The sequence below is a fragment of the Vicugna pacos genome, chromosome 1 (assembly GCF_048564905.1).
Source record: "Vicugna pacos chromosome 1, VicPac4, whole genome shotgun sequence".
Lineage (NCBI taxonomy): Eukaryota > Metazoa > Chordata > Mammalia > Artiodactyla > Camelidae > Vicugna > Vicugna pacos.
In genome coordinates, this window is record NC_132987.1 from 61,513,493 (window position 1) to 61,534,303 (window position 20,811).

At 32.6% G+C, this 20,811-nt stretch overlaps 2 protein-coding genes across 5 annotated transcripts in view; one reads left to right on the forward strand and one right to left on the reverse strand.

The window, feature by feature from the left end:
* ACAP2 (ArfGAP with coiled-coil, ankyrin repeat and PH domains 2) overlaps positions 1-20,811 on the reverse strand; it is a 137,298-nt gene that overhangs the window by 48,086 nt on the left and 68,401 nt on the right. For all 4 annotated transcript variants that reach the window (XM_072963396.1, XM_072963399.1, XM_072963392.1 and 1 more), the window contains exons 5-8: positions 14,233-14,291; positions 12,459-12,642; positions 8,907-8,951; positions 5,757-5,852 (exon numbers count right to left, since the gene is read on the reverse strand). In XM_072963396.1, the coding sequence (XP_072819497.1) occupies positions 5,757-5,852; positions 8,907-8,951; positions 12,459-12,642; positions 14,233-14,291 (384 nt within the window). The remainder of the gene's footprint in view (positions 1-5,756; positions 5,853-8,906; positions 8,952-12,458; positions 12,643-14,232; positions 14,292-20,811) is intronic.
* The window catches only part of LOC140696973 (uncharacterized), a 277,558-nt gene that overhangs the window by 31,934 nt on the left and 224,813 nt on the right, over positions 1-20,811 (forward strand). The window lies entirely within an intron of this gene.

Genomic DNA, 20,811 nt, shown 5'->3' on the forward strand with positions numbered 1-20,811 from the left:
AAAATTAGCTTAACAGTTCAAGAAAGATTTTTTTTTATATCATATTCCCAATAAGTCAGTCAATTTAAGTTAACTTCAAAAGGCATTTTGGCTACAACTTTAAAGTGGAATTTTTTTCTAGTATCATATCTTCTTTGAGAAGGTCTTTAACTCCTCTAGGGAAAAAGTTTCTAAGAACAGCTATGGTGATAAGCAAATTTATCAAGGACCCAACAGCAATAACATGTTCACTCCAGGAATAAAGAGAGTGACTCTAGCTTAAGTTGCCTGCTGACCCACTCAGCAATTCTGGTAGACACAATCAAGGGCAAAAAGAAGATACACTGGTGATTTTTTTTCCCAAACAGAAAAAGTAGCAGCCAAGCTAGTGTGTGCCAGCTCTCACAAGTTCAACTTAACATACACGTCCAATCACTCAAGATGCTTTATGTTTTCAAGTTGACTTGCTAATGTTATAATCAAATCTCAAAGGTAGAAAAAATTATTCAACAGATAATAGAGAAAGCTAAATAAATCAGTAATAACAATTCAATAGTAATCATTCATTAGATCAGGGTATAAAATCACACATTTTTAAGGTTCTTTTTAAAAAATTTAAAAACTTATAAAATCCATTTCTTTTTCGTTCCTTTCCATCAGAAGATAATTATTTGATTTCCAGTATTATGACAAAAGCACTGGCTTCTTGAATTCCTCTTTGCTGAAATAACAGAGAATTGGGTTACAAAACACTCCATTACGTGGGTCTACTCTTCTAGACTGTGATGTACTGTCATCTCATCTTTGAACACGCATCATCTCTAACTGAACAATGAGTAAATAAAAATGTAAATGTCAACAGAATATGGAGAAAGACAAAGTATTACTGTCCAAATGTTTCATTTGATCTCCTTTAAAAACTAAATTGAAAAAAGCCTTCTTAAAATAATATGTAAGTTTGGGATTAATAGATACACATTACTACATATAAAACAGATAAACAGCAAGGACCTCTTGAATAGCATAAATAATTATATTCAATTTCTTGTAATAAGCTGTAATGAAAAAGAATCTGAAAAAAGATATATGTAAAACTGAGTCGTTTTGCTGTACACATGAGAATAACACTGTAAATCAACTAGACTTCAATAAAAAATAAGACGATATGATCCTTTATTCACTACCACAAATTTTGTTTTTTTCTACAGGAGACTAATTCTGGCCACAGAATCTTAATATCACTGAACAGTAACAAAGAACCAAAAAAAAAATAAAACCACACACTGAAACAGAACTATCACTATTATAAAATATTTGATTTAGATAGCGGCTATACTACTCCACTTCAGGATTTAATGCATACATACCTGAGTGGACATGTCACATTGATTTAAAGGGTAATGCTGCACTAGGAAAATGTTAGTCCTCCAACAGTTTCTTATACCGAATGAGTGGAATAAGCATTATACCATGGTTTACAGCCTTTAATTGAATGGCATATAAGTATTATTCATTCATTCAGACTGAAGTGTAGTAGAAGGCAGCTCCCAAGATTCTAATTAATGTTTGTAAGTTTGCATGCATGTCCCTTCCATACCAGTACTACAATGCAAATGATGGTTTCTGCTTGTCAAATTGGTAGTGAATTTCTCTGCTGCATCCCACCCTACTGCTTTGCAGCAGAAAGGGGAAAAATGCCTCTCCCTGCTGGAGAAGTATAAAGAAAAATACCTCTTTCAACATGGTGGAGTGTTGGAGGGCATACAAGCTGGGGAGATACAAAGGCTGTGTCCCAAGTTTCTATCAGTGCTGGACATCATGAGTTTAATAGGCTCCTATAACCAGCCAGGTGCCCCAATCCTCTGCCTGTGTTCTGAACCTCTTCCACTTCTGCCATCTCAGGTATCACCATCTCTCCTCTGCTCTTTAACTTCTCCCATTCCCATCTGCTTATATATTTGTGCAAATTTAATAAATTAGCCTTAAATAAAACCTTCCTCCAACCCATACTCCTCTCTAGCTATCTACCTTCTCCTTTTCCTTCACAACACAACTTCTTAAAAAATTTTCCCTGATCTCCACTTGCCCATTTCATATTCATCTACCCACTGTAATTTAACTTTAACCTCATGGACCCTCAACTCTCACAGAGGTAACAAATAACCTTCTTGCTGCTAAACACAAGAGGCAGTTCTCAGTGCTAGGTTTATTTGACCTTCTTCTCCAGCATTTGTACAGACAACTACCCCCATCTTTTTGAGACAATCTTTCCGTGCCCTGTGCTGTCACAGCATCTAGGTTTTCCAAATCCTCTCTTATCTATGTTCTCATGGAGCCCCTCTTACCTAGCCATCTCTTAAAAGTAAGTCATTCTCAGGGCTCTGTCCCAAGCCAGATTCTCTTCTTACTCCATGCTAGCGGAACTTGATCTTAACTTACAAAATCAAAATTACTAGGCATGGTGTTTGGACATTTATTTTTTTTTTAAATAGCTCCATAGATTTTGAGATACCTATTAACTCTCCTTGGGTCGGTAAACCCACTCTTATAGCTGCAATTAGCAATTATATGCTATTGACTCCTTTAGTCTTTCTCTTGAGCTCTAGATGTATCCACTTAGATATCCTAGCCTCAAAAATCAACACATTTAAACCTGAACTCATCATGTCCCTCCACCCTCTAATAGGCTATATATTAAATATTCTTCAAGTCTTTCTATTTATCTCCACCCCTACCGTCATGACAATAGTTCCAGATGCCATTATCTCATAACTGAATTACTGAAAGAATATCCTAACTGGCCACTTCCAACCAGGCCATATTACCCCCAAGGGACTATAGGCATTGGGGTTTAGGTGCTGATTTTCAAAGACCTGCAGAATTACTTGAGACCTGGGAGGGTAAAAGGTACAAAACTGGTATTAACAAATGTCAGCTGCTATGATAACTTGTGTGTGATACAGTTATTTGTAAACTCTGGTATTTTACTTTTTACTGATAATAAGTTAGTCTATATTGGTCACACATACACACAACACAAAAATTCTCAAAACATACAATTATTGAAACTAGTCAGTTACAAACCAATGCATTTTTTGATAAATTATATTTAATGTAAGATAAGGGTATGACCTAAAGTTTGATAAAATGTAAGGAGTGCCTAGAGCCAAGAAAGGTCTTCCCTTCTTCCCAAGTCTGGGTTAGATGTCCTGTCTATATGTTCCAATAACACTCTGACCCTCCAATATGCGGTAGAGACAGTTAGCTGTCCCCCAATATCCATTCTCTCCTTCTTTCTTAACAACAGAACCCCCAAATTCTAGTAGGTAACATGGTTACCTGATTTAAGACTATATTTCTCAGCTTCCCTTGCAATCAGTGTGACATTGAGACATACACAGAAGTGGCATACACAATTTCCAGGAAATATCCTTAAAAAGAGGGAATGAATCTTTCCCCTTTCCTCCTTCCTGTTGGCTGGAATTTGGGTATGATGGCTAAAGTGTGATAAGCCACTTTGAACCATCAGGTAGAATCAAAAGCTATAATAAGCCTTGGTCCTTTCAGATTAAGTGACCATCATACCAGGCCTATGATTTTACAAAGAAGAAATAAATTTCTATCTTGTTGAAGCTCCTACTATTTCTGGTTTTCTATCACATGCAAATAAATCTAATCTCAATTTATACACCCAGAAAGGATATTTAGCACAGAGATTAATTAATACTTGTTGTTTTCTTCCAATAGATAAAGTTCAGTAGAGGCAGGGAAGAGCATCCCTGTAATTCACGGCATAACATCCCTCTCCCACACCATCCCAACACACACACACACTCACACACACACACACACACACACGTACCATATTTATTTTTGGTCAATAAATGCAACTCATTCTATTCTTATCTTTTTCCCATTTACCTAAACTTTATTTTTCATCCTTAATTCCCTCTCCTCAAAATGTAACCTGAAACAATTTGGGAAAGAAAATCACCTAAAAATTGATATTATTAAATCCAGAAAGCTCATCATCAACCAAAAAAGAATATTGGAGAACAGATTGAATACAAAGTTCTGCTTACTTAGATTTCAAAAATAATCTGAACATGATAAAATTTCAATATGATTCTTATACGTAATTCATGCGTGTGCGTGTATAAAATGAAAAAGTTCCCAAGAGTTCTACAATCTTAAGATTCTAAAATTTTTTATTCAAAATAGCAAAATGCAAGTTTTTAAAAAATTTAAAAAAAGCTTTAACTCAAATGAAAAACCAATTAGGACAGAAACTCAGTTATCCAAATATAAAAAACAAAAAAATAAATCCAGCTATGTATACTGTAAAACAAACACTTTGCTTTTAAATTCTTCTTTTCAGTATCCTCCTATACTAACTATAACTTATCCTTTAAGCCTCATATACTATCTATAACTTTTCTTTAATCTTTGTTACACATTTAACCTATACATAAATCTTCTGTAGCACCAGACTCCTTCATTAAATATATGAAATGTCAAATTTCCCAATATGCTAAATTTCTTTAGAAATACAGACACTGGAACAAAGGCAACAAAAGCAAAAATAAACAAGTCAGACTACATCAAACTGAAAAGCTTCTGTATAGCAAAGAAAATTATCAACAAAAAGAAAGGACAACCTGCCAAATGGCAGAAAATATTTTCAAATCATGTATTTGATTAAGGGGTTAATATCCAAAATACATAAAGAATTCAAGACACCTCAGTAGCACCGCCCCCCCACCAAAAAAAAAATCCAATTAAACAATGGGCTGAGAATCTGAAGAGATTTTTCTACAGAAGACACAGATGGCCAATAGGTGGTCAAAGGTACTCAGTGTTACTAATCATGAGGGAAATGTAAATCAAAACCACAATGAGCTATCTGTTGCCTCACACCTATTAGAATCGCTGTCATCAAAAAGACAAGAAATGAGTGTTGAGGATGCGGAAAAAAGGGAACTCTTGCACACTGCTGGTGAGAATGAAATATGTGCAGCCACTATGAAAACAGTATGGAGGTTCTTCAAAAAATCCAAAATAGAACTGCCATATCCAACAATACCACTTCTAGGTATTTATTGGAAGGAATTAAAGACACTAACTTGAAAAGATATCTGCACCCCCATGTTCACTGCGGCATTATTTAGCCAAGATATGAAAATAACCTAAGCGTCCATCAATAGATAAACGGATTAAAAACACACACACACACACACACACACACACACACACACACACACACTAAAATATTATTCAGCCATTTTAAAAAGGAAATCCTGCCTTTTGCAACAACATAGGTGGACCCTGAGGGCACTAAACTAAGCAATATAAGTCAGACAGAGAAAGACAACTATTGTATGATCTCAATGATACGTGGAATCTGAAAAAAAAACAGAACTCACAGAACAGACTGGAGGTTGCCAGTGGTGGGGGCTGGGGAGTGGGTAACTTCCAGTCATAAAATAAACAAGTCCTGGGGGTGTGTAACATGGTGCCTAGAGTTAATAATACTGTATTGTATATTTGAAAATTGTTTAAAGAGTAGATCTTGAAAGTTCTCATTAGAAGAAAAAAATTTATAACTGTGGAATGATGAATGTTAACTGGACTACTGTGGTGATCATTTTGCAATATATATATATGTTGAATCATTATGTTGTGCACCTGAAACCAATGTTATACGTCAGGCAAATCTCAACTTAAAAAAAATTCAGATATTGGTATATAACACAAAATCACGAAGTACAGTACATTACCTGGGCACCAAGATCCTTCATGTAGGGCCCAAGTTCACTAAACAGATCATATCCTTGATGAAAGAAGGCCAAATGGGCATACATAAAGGATAACATCTAACATGAGGGGGGAAAAAAAGTTAGCATTTTAAAATCATTCATTAGATAAACATTCTGAAATTTAAAAAAAATTCTTATCTTAACTATAGTTTAAAAATTACTCCATAAGAGTCCAAAATATCAAACCTATTTAAAATTACACTGCATTATTTTTCTTAAAAGAGTATTTCAGAAATATCTGCAAATATGAGAAATATTAATTAAAAGAAGTTTCCAATTGATTTAAAATTAAATGTCTCAAATTTTAGTTGTTTACAGTGTAGCCAGATGATCAAAATTTGTATTTTAATAATTCAAAGAAGCAAGTTTTCAATAGGTTCACCACCTTCCTAAGGACATTATAAAATATCTGTCTTTCAACCAAACTCACTGGCAAAACCTTAAATTACAAATAAAACATTAAAAGATCAGAAGGGGAAATATAAAGCTCTCAAAACAAAACAATCACAAACACTTCACAACCTGCTAGATCACTATGCACAACCCAAAGTAGAGGCAATGCTCATTCTTATTCCAAGATACCAAAATAAAATGAGGCAACAGATTTTGCCAATATAGAGGGTTTGTTATATTCCTTCCAAAAATGTCATGAATAGGTGAAGATTTTTTTCAAGTTTTCCTGTATTTCACTTATTCATGAGAGAAAAATCATTCATTTTTTAGCTAAGTTTTTACATGAGAAGGAATTAAATAATCCAATCGCTATACTGAATCTACTAAACATCTAAGTTATTTTTAGCAAGAAGAGACATCTGTTTAATTCTCTGAAATCTAAAATAGGTCATAGGTCCTTAATTCTTAAGAATAGTTCAAAAGAAAAAATTTTGGAAGAGAAAAACCAATAAAATAAAACTCTCAGACAAAAGGACAAAGCTCACTAAAAGATTATTCTAGAATTAGATAACAGCAGTTGTACAACTTTGTGAATATGATTTTAAAAACACTAATTATATAAATAAGAGAAGAGATTAATAGCTACAATTATATAAAAATGTAAAAAATGCCAAGGCATTATAAGCATATTAAAAGATTAATGATAAACTAGAAAAAAAAAACACATGACAAAGAGCTAATAGTCTTAATATACAAGAGATGTTATAAATCAATATGAAAAACATGAAGATTCCAACAGAAAAAGAGACAAAGAACATAGAGAACACAACCAGCCAAGGAAAAGAAAAGGGGAAAAAAATGTTCATACTCACCTGTATTACAGAAATCTAAAACTAAACAGTAATATGGCATTTTCTATCTACCAAATTGTGGGTAGAGTAGGGAAAATTAATACCCAGGGTTGGTACAATGTGGGAAAAATGTTCATTCTTACACATTATTTGTGGAAATTTTGTGTAACACTTGAAATTTGACAGTATTTTTTAGAAATCTTAATAAATGCTTAAACCTTTTGACTAATCTCTTGTCTTACCTATCCTAGGGAAATAACCATATTATTCATTAGAATGATCACTATAATACTATTTTTTTAACTTTTTTTATTGATTTATAATCATTTTACAATGTTGTGTCAAATTCCAGCATAGAGCACAGTTTTTCAGTTATACATGAGCATATATATATTCATTGTCACATTTTTTCTCTGTATACTACTATTTTTTATGCCAAAAACAGGAAAATTACTTAAAAACCCATTAATGAGTGAAGTTGATTTATGATATACTTAAGGTGAACAAACTGTGATCTGGAAACTATATTCAGCCCCACCACCTGTTTTCAGACGGCCTATGAGCTAATAATAGTTTCTGTATTTTTAAATGGTTGAAAGAAAATGAAAAGACATGAAATTCGTGGCACGTGAAAATTATATAATAAAATTCAAATTTCCATGTTCATAAAAAAGTTTTATTGGAACACAGTCCTGCCATTCTTTTACATATCTGTGGCTGCTTTCTCATTACAACAGCACAGCTGAGTAGTTGCAACACAGACCATATGGCCCACAAAACCTAATATATTTACTACCTGGCCCTTCAAAAAAGAGTCTGCCCTTCCCCTAGTATATTCACATGGTAGAATTCTACCCGGCCACAAAAGCCATTGGTAAATAAAAAATATTTAATGACATATGATGATATTAGAGTGTATTAGTGAAAAAAAGTTATAAGACAGTATATGGGAATGATTCTTATTTTGTTTGTTTTTAAAAAATTAAATATAATTTTAAAAGGTGTACATACATGTTCACGTATACACACAAACAGGCACACATACACACACAGAAAAAAAAGACAAAGATTACGCCAAGGTATTAACCATAGTTCTCTCTTGGTAGTAGAATTTATAAGTATTTTTATTCTGTCTTCATACATTTTATTTTCCAATTTTCTACAACTAACACACATTACTCTCAATATGGAAAAGTAGATGTAGGTAAACAGGAGGTACAATGTATTTATCTGGTAAGAAATAACAAAATTAACATAGAATTTAGGACAAAGCTAGATGGGGACAAGGATCAAAAAGCAGTCTCATTAAGGCCCTCTGAGAAACAAACAAACTTCAATGGTCTTAGTCAGAGGGAACAAATCGTTTCTAAGGTTCTCAAAATATGAAAGAGTGTAATGCCTATACCACTACCATCCTCTGCCCACCTTGTTAACTTTAGGACAAAAAAATGGGCAAATAAAAAAATCATTGTTGCTATGGTTGTGTAAACGCTCAGGGAAAAAACAGTGATCCTCAAATTTCATCTCCAAAAGGGCTGATACATCATCATCAACCACCCGAAGGGAAAGAATTCTGTAAATGATACCCTCAGTCTTGAATATTTAAATGTCCACTCAAGTAGCTCACAGTGTATTAATGGATGAGACATACCTAAATAACTACATGAAGGAGACAAAAAATGGCTAAGTAACATATAAGCAGTACAAAAAGATTAGTAAGATTAATTATGAACCTGGAGTAAATAAGTAAGTCAATAAATAATTACACATATACACATACACATATGATGATGCTTCAAACACTCAAAATACATATATTTAGTTTCATATTAAAATATTTGGAACATCAGTTCAATATATAGCTTACTGATTTCAGGATTTCTGATCTCCTTTTTGATTGAAGGACATTAATCTGAGGGAAAATACATTTGGTTAATCACCCATGCATTATTTTAAAAACTAATCTAGAATGCAGTGTTGTAAAATTTGCTTATTCTAATGGTTTAATACTTTCCCAGAAAAGTAAATAAAAACACAGTTCAAATTTTTCACCTTTAGACTTGCTTTTTGCAAAAACAGCGAGACAAACACACCAATGAAACTCATCCATTTTCAACTCAAAGAAAAAATGCCCATATTTAAATTATAATATTATAGTGATACAGTTATCATTTGATAAACATTTGAGTTTCTTAGAATTCCATCTTTTCTCCACCCTTATCTAATTGCTCTCATTAAAATCCTTCAACATCAATCGTTACTACAAACTCTCATCGCTTTCACCACTGCCACGAACCACCATAGTATCTTTTCCTGACAGCCACAGCTGTCTCTAAACTAGTCTCTAAACTAGTCTGTTTCCACTCCTGACTCCTTACCATTCATTCTCCACAGAGCAACCAGAGTGATCTTTTTAAATAATAACTAAGACCATGTTACATCTATCTTACAACCTTTGAACTCCCTACCATAGCCCTCAAGGCCTACCTCTCCAAGACAGTTCTCTACTTTCCCCCTTTCTGTGCTCCAACCATAGCCCAAGACCATTCCCACCTCAAGGCCTTCATCTATTTGTTCTGTCTCCATGTCGTGATTTTTCTGCCCAGATGGACACAAGGCTCTTATCAGGTCCCACCTTAAACACTATCTCCTACAAAGGTCAAAAGTAGGCTCTTTAGCACTCTTTAGTACATAAATTCTATTTCCTTCATAGTATTTACATGACTACCTTACATTTTCTTATTTATTTATTTATTTATTTCCCCCAGCTAAAATGTAAGCTCCATAAGATCAAGGTCTTGCCTTATTCACAAAAGTATTCTCCAAGTTGTATACATTAAACACTCAATAAATATAAATAAATTAAATAAATTAATGGACCTTAAATAAATATTTTAATAAGACTAAACTATTGCAAGATCAGTAAATTATGAAAACTGTCTTTGGTGATATCTATCCCATCTCTAGAAATTCCTAACAAGCATTTTATTTTTGTCTGTTATTATACATCAGCTTAATGAAATAAAGTGTTTACACAAGAAAACAATCACTCTTTGCTAACTTGTCAAAAAATTATAGAATATCTGCCTTTTTAATATGTACTTTCCACTGAATATTCTGCCTATTGTTTTATAAGATAATTTTAAAGCACTGATCAGAAAACAAGAACAGACCCAGGAAAATCCAAATAACTTTGCTTATTTAAACACTAGTTTCTTCTGCATGTCCGTTTCAAGGCCTATTCAGATTTGAAAACTAAAATACTAACTTTCAAATGCTCAAAGTAAAAGTTTAGAAAATATTTCAAGTGCTTCTGTTTCATATCTTTTTTTTCTGTTTTGGCAATTTAAAAACAGCATATATGAGAAAAGCAAAAGTATATTCAAATATTTAGAAAAGCTAAAGCATGACAAACTTTATAAATCTGAATATTTATAACCTACTGCCCTCTAAAACAGACACGTTGGTCGTATAATAAAATAACACAAAGGTTCTTGTCAGAAAAACCAAATTGGCTAATAGTTACAAAAGAGGCAGGGTCCTAATTTAAAACTACTGGATGGACACCAAAGGAAATGGATAATTTATAATATGTAAGGTTGAAGATAATGAATATTTTAGCTGAATTTCCCCACCCCAAATAAAATTTTAAATTAAGCCATTCACTCCTCCAAATAAACATTAACTATGTACTTTCTAACCACTGGACCAGAGGGAAGAGATACAATCTAGGAGTAGGAAAGACACATAAATAAATAATCACGATAAATGGGATAAGTGCTCTAACTGCAACGTGCATGACAGTATAATGGCAGCACAGAGGAAGCAGACGCACGAATGATTCATTTCACTTGGAGAATATGAGTAACTCTGACCACAGAACAGAGAATGAATTGCTAATGGGCAGGTAAAAGCAATGCAAGAAAGACCAATTTGTGTAAGAACATCTTGATACTCTAGATAAGAAACAGTAAGAATTGGTGTTGGACATGCAGCAGAGTGAGAAAGAACAGATTTAAGAGTTACATAGAACTTCTCAAGGCAGTTTTCATTGTTAGATATAGGAGCTGGAAATGAAGAGTATATCTGATGTGATTCTCCAATTTTGAATTTCTATGATTAAGAAGCTGATACCACTCAGCTAGGTAAGGGCAATAAGAAGTCATTTGGGAAGAAGAGAGACTTCAGTTTTGGACACAAAAGAATGAGATACTTCTCAGAAAAGGCCATTTTGTCATCTATTTATAGTGGTATTCAAGCAAAGGACATGATGAAACTGTAAGGGACAACAATAAGACCACAGATGAAACCCTAAAAGGGAGACTGTAAAGGTGGACAAAGGACAGAAACCCAAGGTGGAAATTGAAAAGTAAGAGGGAAATCTAAAAGTGGTTTAAGATACATCAAGACAAAAGTATGTTTCAAGAAAGAGAGTACAGTCAACCATTTCAGTGAAATGCAATAGTCATGTTGGTTAAAAACTGAAATGTATCTGATGAATAAGACCTTAACACAGCCATTTCAGTAGTGGGTAGCCAAATTCAGTACTACTGCAGGGAGTGGTGTGAATGTGAAGTAGGTAAGAGGAAGACAGGAAATAGAGACTACTCCATTTTAGCAGCCTTTCAATAATAAATAGAGTGTACCTAATTTTTTAAAATTTAACTTCTCACTTACTGAATATGAACTTAGTAGAAACAAATCTTAAAGTCGTTTTCTACCATTTTGCACAAATTATCTAAGTAGTTTGTAATCACTATTTTGCATATGGTTACTTAAGTATATATTTTTAAGGAATATTCTGTGATCACTGTTAAGTCAACCATCTATGAGAACTCCACTGTCCCAAATCATCACAATTTACCAACTATCAATCTCTACTTTTAAAGAACAGCACCTAATGTAAATATGAAAACATTATTTCTAGAAGTTTTTGTTTGGCACAATGTGAGCTTTCATACCTCTAAGAACCTACTCTAAAGAGGTAATTAGAAATGTGGCAAAAGATTGGAATACAAAGATGTTGCATCACTTACAATTAGTAAAAATTATATTTTCATTATTGTCAGTAAAAACTGGCAATACTATGTCAGATAACTGGATGTTAATTAAATGGACACAGCATCTCCATAGAATTAAATTCAGCAACTAATCATGCTTTTCACAACATTCAGAAAAGGAGGAAATATAATGTTAAGTGAACAGGAAAGAAATCAAAACCAAAGGTACACATATCCATACACATATATGTACATAAACAGGTAGACAAGACGCATGGAAAATTTTCCCAAAAGGCCATGGCTTAATGACCATGGTTTTAAACTCAAAGAAATAGTATTACTTATTCTTTTCAGGACAGTTACTCAAAAGTAATGACATGTTCAGTAAGCATTTTTTTGAAAACATATAATAAATGTACCTGAAGTACGTAATCAAGGGCTATGTGTCGAAAACATTTTCTTGTTGCTGTCAGAATATTTGTGGCTTCTTCAACTTCATGCTGTTTATTTCTTTGTACTTGAGCATTTTTTACTAATGCATTTTCTTTTTCTTCACTGACTTTTTCAAACTGCTTCTTGGCATCTTTGAATTTTCTAAGATCTCTAAAAAAATTAAAATAGTGAAACTCTTATAAAACTTTTTCTAAACAAAAACCTTAGCAAAATTACATTTAGAATTTAATTCTTATGTTTCTCTGTTTATTTGATTCACTGTGCAGTAACACTCAACAGCTCTTCCAACTAAAATATACATTGTTTTTTGAGTCCATATTATTCCTGATATAGTCAGCTAACACTTCCTTACTTAAGTTTATATAATTACAGGTAGAAATAAATTATCATTCTGAAATTAACATTACAGAAACATAAAAGGCAAAGTTAATTTTTTTTTTTTACTAAAGACAAATTCAGAGACATGTACCAATATTTAACCAAATGACTTTTAAACAGTAGTATACACCATAGGGAACTTGTTAAAAATGCAAATTCCAAGGGTGTCTTTGTGATAATTCAATTCTTTATGTCTTTGGCATAGATCCTAGAAATCTGAGGGTTTTTTTTAAAAAATACCCCCGTGAATTTAGGATTATGGGTGGTCTAGAGACCATAGTTTATGAAACAACATTCATTTCTTGTTTAAGAGAGTTACGGGCCAAAGGGCATGAATATATTCTTAAAATGCACATACATAATGGTTTCTAAAAGCATTATGTATCAATAAAGGGTAACAATATCCATTTCAACAGTCTGAAAATCTGAAATCTTGATTCATTAATGATCTTAGGTAAATATATAGCAACCCTTTGCATTTACTTTTTCTACCAAGGAACTAGGCAAAATGCCTTGAAGACAAATGATTTTAAAATAATAATAATAAAGTATACCTAACAAAGACTTTAAACTCTTTGTAAGAAGGCATAAATTTTCATGTATACACTTATAAAGACATTCTGAATGTTAGTCTATTATGAAGTAATTATAAACATCACCTTCAGAACAACGAATTTTAACGTACTGAAACAGCAGTGCATTATGTTCATGAGGTCTGCCTCTATTTATAGCTTGTAACATTTGAAAGCTATATCATAATCAACTTGACTGTAATTTTATATATCCTCAGTCAGAAATTAAAAGAGAAAAACTGAATTACTAACATGAAAAAGAAAACTTTCCTACCTGGAAAGTTCAGATATTTTTTATTTCTAGTTCCATTTCATTTTACATAAAACATGGTGACTATGACACAAAAAGTTTGCTTTTATTATTTATTATGCACCTCCATTATTCATTTGCATATATTCTATTATCTTATCTTCAAAGAAAATACCATATTGAAATAACTACAAAGGATAGTATTTCAACCACTTTTGGGATTTGCTTTGATTCTGAAAGTTTATTAGATTATTTATTTACATTAAATTTTTAAAAAATCTATAACAATTCAAGTTATGTATCCTGAACACAAATTTCACAATATAAATGATTCACTGAAAGGCATGAAGTCTGACTCCTTTCAGAGTAATTCAGGAAGAAATGCAATATACATTTCACAAAGAAAAAAACCAAACAAACAAAAATTCTAATATTTTCAGTAAGTCATGGTCTATAACTTCTCTCAAAAGATACCAACTCCCACATGTGATCATTAGCTGGTTGCTTTTCTTACGACTCTCTTCACTGCAATTGACTTACTCTTTAACAAAGTTCTGAAGCTGTGCCTTAATTGATCTCTGAGTTTGGTCAAATAGGATCTAAAAGAAAAGAGGGAACATTAAACAATTATAAAGTAAACTAAGAAAATTATTTTCATTAGTTCTGTAACCATTACATCCGTCCATTAATATTCCAATTCTATGACACTTGCAGCAACATAGATGGACCTCGAGATCATCATTCTAAGTGAAGTAAGCCAGAAAGAGAAAGAAAAATACCATATGATATCACTCATATGTGGAATTAAAAAAAAAGGCACCAATGAACTTACTTACAAAACAGAAACAGACTCATGGACATAGAAAACAAATTTATGGTTACCAGCAGGTAAAGGAGATGGGAAGGGATTAAACTGGGAGTTTGAGATTTGCAGACACTAACTACTATATATAAATAACAAGTTTCTTCTGTATAGTACAGGGAACTATAGTCAATATCTTGTAGTAACCTATATTGAAAAAAGAATATGAAAATGAGTATAATATGTATGTATATATATGACTGAAATATTATGCTGTACACCAGAAATTGACACAACATTGTAAACTGACTATACTTCAATAAAAAATTCCAATTCTAATAAAATCTATATTTCTTAAAGAAGATGACATAAGAAATAAGCATTAAGAAAAATGATTTTCAAGCCAATTTCATCTGTTTAAAAAATAAAATTATTTCTCTTTACAGAGGAAACCAAATCTGCATTAATATTTAAATAAAATGTTCAATCAGTAGAGCAATTTATTTCCTTGATTTTAATTCAATCTTTGGAAGACAACCTAAAAGAGTAATTCAAATTCTACTCTACCCACCACAAAAATATTACTTTAATATATCAAAACACAGCAAGTGAAAACAACTCCAAAACTCCCTTATACCTTAGTTAGAGGTTTCTCATTTAGGAAGAGCAGGGGATTTAAATGTTTTACATACTGAGTTCAAGTAAATACTATACAGCCCTTCAGGTTAAATGATTGCTAAGATCAGAGTCAAGAATAAAATTTTAGAAAACACAACCACACAAAATCTATGGGATGCAGCAAAAGCAATCCTAAGAGGGAAGTTCATAGTGATACAGGCCTACCTCAAAAAATAAGAACAATTTCAAATAAACAACCTCACCTATCACCCAAAAGAAGCACGTAAAGAAGAACAAATAAAACCTAAAGTCAGTAGAAGGAAAGAAATAATAAATATCTGGGAGGAAATAAACAAAATAAAGATTAAAAAACAATGGAAAAAAATCAATAAAACCAAGAGCTGGTTTTTTGAAAGAGTAAACAAAATTGACAAACTTCTGGCTAGGATCACCAAGAAGAAAACAGCAAGTATCCAAATAAACAAAGTAAGAAATGAAAGAGAAGAAATTACAACCAATACCACAGAAATACAAAAAGCCATAAGAAAATACTCAGAACAATTATATGCCAACAAATTTGGCAACGTAGAAGAAATCCGCAAGTTTCTAGAAATATACAGTCCACGAAAAATGAATCAAGAAGAAATAGATCATTTGAACACATTGATTACTAGGAATCAAATAGAATCTGTAATTTAAAAAAAACAAAAAACAAAAAAACCTCCCTGCAAACAAAAGTCCAGGACCAGATGTCTTCCCTGGGGAATTCTACCAAATATACAAACAAGAACTTATACCAATGCATCTCAAACTCTTTCGAAAGACTGAAGGGAGGGAACACTCCCAAACTCATTCTACGAAGCCACCATTAGCCTGATACCAAAACCAGAAAAAGACACTACCAAAAAAGAAAATTAAGGGCCAGTATCTTTGATGAATACAGATGCAAAAGTTCTCAACAAAATATTAGCAAACTGAATCCAACACCTACATTCAAGATCATAAAAGATCATACATTACATTCAAGTTGGATTCATCCTAGGGACACAAGGATGGTTCAACATACACAAATCAATCAATATGATACACCATGTCAACAAACAAAAGGACAAAAATCACATGATCACCTCAATGCAGAAAAAGCATTTGATAAAATTCAATATCCACTTATGATTAAAAAAAACTCCTACCAAAATAACTATAGAGGAAACATATCTCAACATAATAAAAGCTATTTATGACAAACCCACAGCCAGCATAATACTCAACAGTGAAAAAGTTAAAAGCCTTCCCGCTAAAATCTGAAACAAGACAAGGATGCCCATTCTCACCACTTCTATTCAACATGGTATTGAAAGTCCAATCCATAGCAATCAGGCAAGAAAAAGAAATAAAAAAGATTCAAATTGGAAGGGAAGAGGTAAAACTGTCACTATATGCAGATGACAGGATACTACATAGAGAAAACTCTATAAAGACTCCACACAAAAACTACTAGAGCTAATAAACGAATTTAGCAACATTTCAGGTTACAAGATTTACAGGAATTTGTTGCATTTCTTTATTCTAACAATGAAATATCAGAAAGGGAAAGTAAAAAAGCAATCCCTTTTAAAACTGCACCAAATACAATACAATACAATACAATAAATACAATACAATACAATACTTAGGAATAAACCTGACCAAGGAGGTGAAAGATTTACACACTGAGAACTATAAAACATTGATAAAGGAAAGTAAAGATGATTTTAAGAAATGGAAAGATATCCCATGCTCTTAGACTTCAAGAATTAATATGGTTAAAATGGACATACTACCCAAAGTAGTATACAGGTTTAATGTGATCCCTACCAAATTACCAAGGACATTTTTCATAGAAATAGAATATATCATCCTAAAATTTATGTGGAATCACTAAAGACCCAGAATTGCCAAAGCAATACTTAATAAAAAGAATGAAGCGAGAGGTCTAACCCTCCTAGACTTCAGACAATACTACAAAGCTACAGTAATTAAAACAGCATGGTACTGACACAAAAACAGAAATGTGGATCAATGGAACAGAGCAGAGAGTCCAGAAATAAACACACACACCTACAGTCAATTAATCTTCAATAAAGGAGGTAAGAATATAAAATTGAGAAAAGACAGTCCCTTTAACAAGTGGTGTTGGGAAAGCCATACAGCTGCATGTAAATTAATGAAGTTAGAACATTCCTTGACACCACACACAAAAATAAACTCAAAGTGGCTTAAGACTTAAATATAAGACAGTACACCATAAATCTCCTAGAAGAAAGCATAGGCAAAACATTCCCTTACATAAATTGTAGCAATGTTTTCCTAGGTTAGTCTACCAAGGCAATAGAAATAAAAGCAAAAATAAACAAATGGGACCAAAGTAAACTTATAAGCTTTTGCACAGTAAAGGAAACCATAAATGAAACAAAAATACAACCTACAGACTAGGAGAAAATATTTGCAAACAATGCAACTGACAAGGGTTTAACGTCCAGAATATACAAAGAACTCATACAACTCAATAATAAAAAACAACCCAATCAAAAAATGTGCAGAAGACCTAAACAGACATATCTCCAATGAAGACATAAAGATGGTCAACAGGAACATGAACAGATGCTCAATATCACTAATTATTAGAGAAATGCAAATCTAAACTACAATGAGGGTTCACCTCACACCAGTCAGAATGGCCATCATTAACAAGTCCACAAACGATAAAATGCTGGAGAGAATGTGGAGAAAAGGGAACCCTCCTACATTGGTGGTGGTAATGTAATATGGTGCAGCCATTATGGAAAACAGTATGGAGATTCCTTAAAAAATTAAAAATAGAATTACCATATAGTCCAGCAATCCCACTCCTAGGCATATATTCAGAGAAAACTCTAGTTTGAAAATATACACGCATCCCAGTGCTCATAGCAGCACTATTTACAACAGCCAAGACAAGGAAGCAACCTAAATGTCCACTGACAGATGACTGGATAAAGAAATTGCGGTGTACACACACACACACACACACACACACACACACACACACACACACGGGGATGGAATACTACTAACCTATAAAAAAGGATGAAATAATGCCATTTACAGCAACATGGATGGACCAAGAGATTATCATACTAAGTAAAGTCTGACAGAGAAAGACAAATATCATATGATATCACATATGTGGCATCTAAAAAATGACACAAGTGAACTTATTTCTAAAACAGAAAGACTCACAGACATAAAAAACAAAACTCATGGTTATGAAAGAGGAAAGGGGGAGAAGAGATAAATTAGGAGCTTGGGACTAGCAGGTACAAACTACTACATAAAAAAAGAGATAAATGACAAGGTCCTACTATATAGCACAGGGAACTACATTCAATAACTTCTAATAACATAAGGAAAAAGAATATATATATATATATATATATATGTATAAAACTGAATCACTATGCTGTACAGCAGAAACTAACACATTGCAGATCAACTATACTTTAATTTAAAAAAATAATAAAATTTTATTCCTCACAATACCTTACCACACTTAAATGATGCCACATATTTAACACTATATGTGGTAAAATTTCACAGAGCTTGGATGGAAATCCCAAGTACTTTTCATAATTTACATACATATTTCATTCAGAGTTTGAAACACATGTCAGATGAATAGGCAGGAAAATCAATATTAAAAACAAAAAGAAAATCCTGTGTCCTTCAACTAACTAAAAACAGCACCAAAAATTCAATCTCTATGAAACCTTGCTATTAGCAAAGTCTTACGTTCTTGCCTAAATACCAAACGCAGACACACACACACACACACATACACACAATCTGGATTGAGTACAGGTTTCAAAAATCTGTCAGTTGACTTCCAAAGAGAAAAAAATAATGTTTTTTGTTGGTAGTATGTTAATCCCAAAGTATTAAACTCAAATTAAGCAGAAGAAAGGACATAAGATCAAATTGGAGGTCACCTAAACAGAAAACAGAAAATCAACAGCCAAAAACCAGTGAAACCAAACACTAGTTCTTTCAGGTCTAAAACTGATAAACCCACAGCTAAAGTGATTAGAGAAAAAGAAGACACCAATTTCACAGAAGAAGGAGAGAGATAACTTCACCACAGATTCTACAGATGTTAAAACAGATAATCAGGTGGTTTGGCCGATAAAATAATAAGCTACAAAAATAAAAAAAAATAAAAAAGATAAGACAAACCCTAGAAGGAAATACATATTTGTGAAACATTTATCTGACAAAAGACATATCTGGAATATAGAAAGAACTTTTATAACTAAATAATAAGAGGATAAACATCCAATTTTTAAAATATGGGCTAATGGTCTAACATTTCACCAAAGAAAACACATGAACAGCAAATAAACACAAGAAAAGATTCTCAGCTTCATTAGTTATTAAGGAAATGCAAATTAAAACCATAATAAAATTTTAAAAAGTGATCGTGACAACTGTTGACAATTGTGGTGAACAACTAGAACTCTCATACACTGCTGGTATAAGAGGATACAATCAGATCTGGAAAACAATGGCCGAATTTTTGGAGGCTTTCTTTAATTTCTTTAAAGAAATTAAAAATTTTTAGAAATTTAATATATAAAAGGATTAACATTATTATAAACATTAATAAATAATAAAAGAAATTCTTCTTTCCATAATTTTTCTTAGCAATTTCTTATAGATCTCACTATACAAGCAGCTTTGTAAAAAGTTAAACATAATCCTACCTCACAAACTACTTACTTACATACACAAAAAATAAAAACATATGTCTATATAGATTTCTACATATTTTTTATAAGCAGCTTTATTTGTAACAGCCAAAACCAGGAAACAACTCAAATGTTCATTGTATTGGCTTTAAAATATGTCCACAAATTCTTTGACATTCTTCCCTTCAAAAGAGGAGCCTTAATTCTTTTCCTCTGGAGAGTAGGCTAGTCATAGTGACTAACTTTTAACAAACAGTAATATGGAGGAGTGACAAAAGGTAACTTCTGAGACTGCCAGGAAAACTTAAAAACTTGCATCTTTCTCTTTGCCCTTACACTTGGATCACTTGTTTTGGGAGTAACCAGATTCCATGCAGTAAAAACACTCAAGAAACTGTGCAAAGAGGCTCCCTGGTGAGGAACTGAGGCCTGGAGCCAACAGCCACATACATAGCCCTATCTTGGAACTGGATCTTCCAGTCCCAGGGAAGCTTTCAAATGACTGTCGCTTCAGCCAACATTTTAACAGTGATCTCATTAAAGACTGAGCCAAAGCTACCCATCTAAGTCACTAAAAATTCCAGGCTTAGAAACTGTGCTATAATAAATGTTTGTTGTTTTCTTTTTTTACTTTTTCTTACTGAAGTACAGTTGATTTACAATGTTGTATTAATTTATAGTGTATAGCAGAGTGATTCAGTCTTATATATATGTAACATGTATTCTACATACATACTTTTTCATATTTTTTTTCATTACAGGTTATTATAAGCCATTGAATACAGTTCCCTGTGCTATTCAGTAGGAATGTTGTTTTAAGCCACTATGTTTGGGGGTAATCTGTTATACAGTAACAGATAACTAATACATCCATGAACAGGTGAATGGATAAACAAATTGTGATGTATCTATACAACGCAATACTACTAAGCAGTAAAA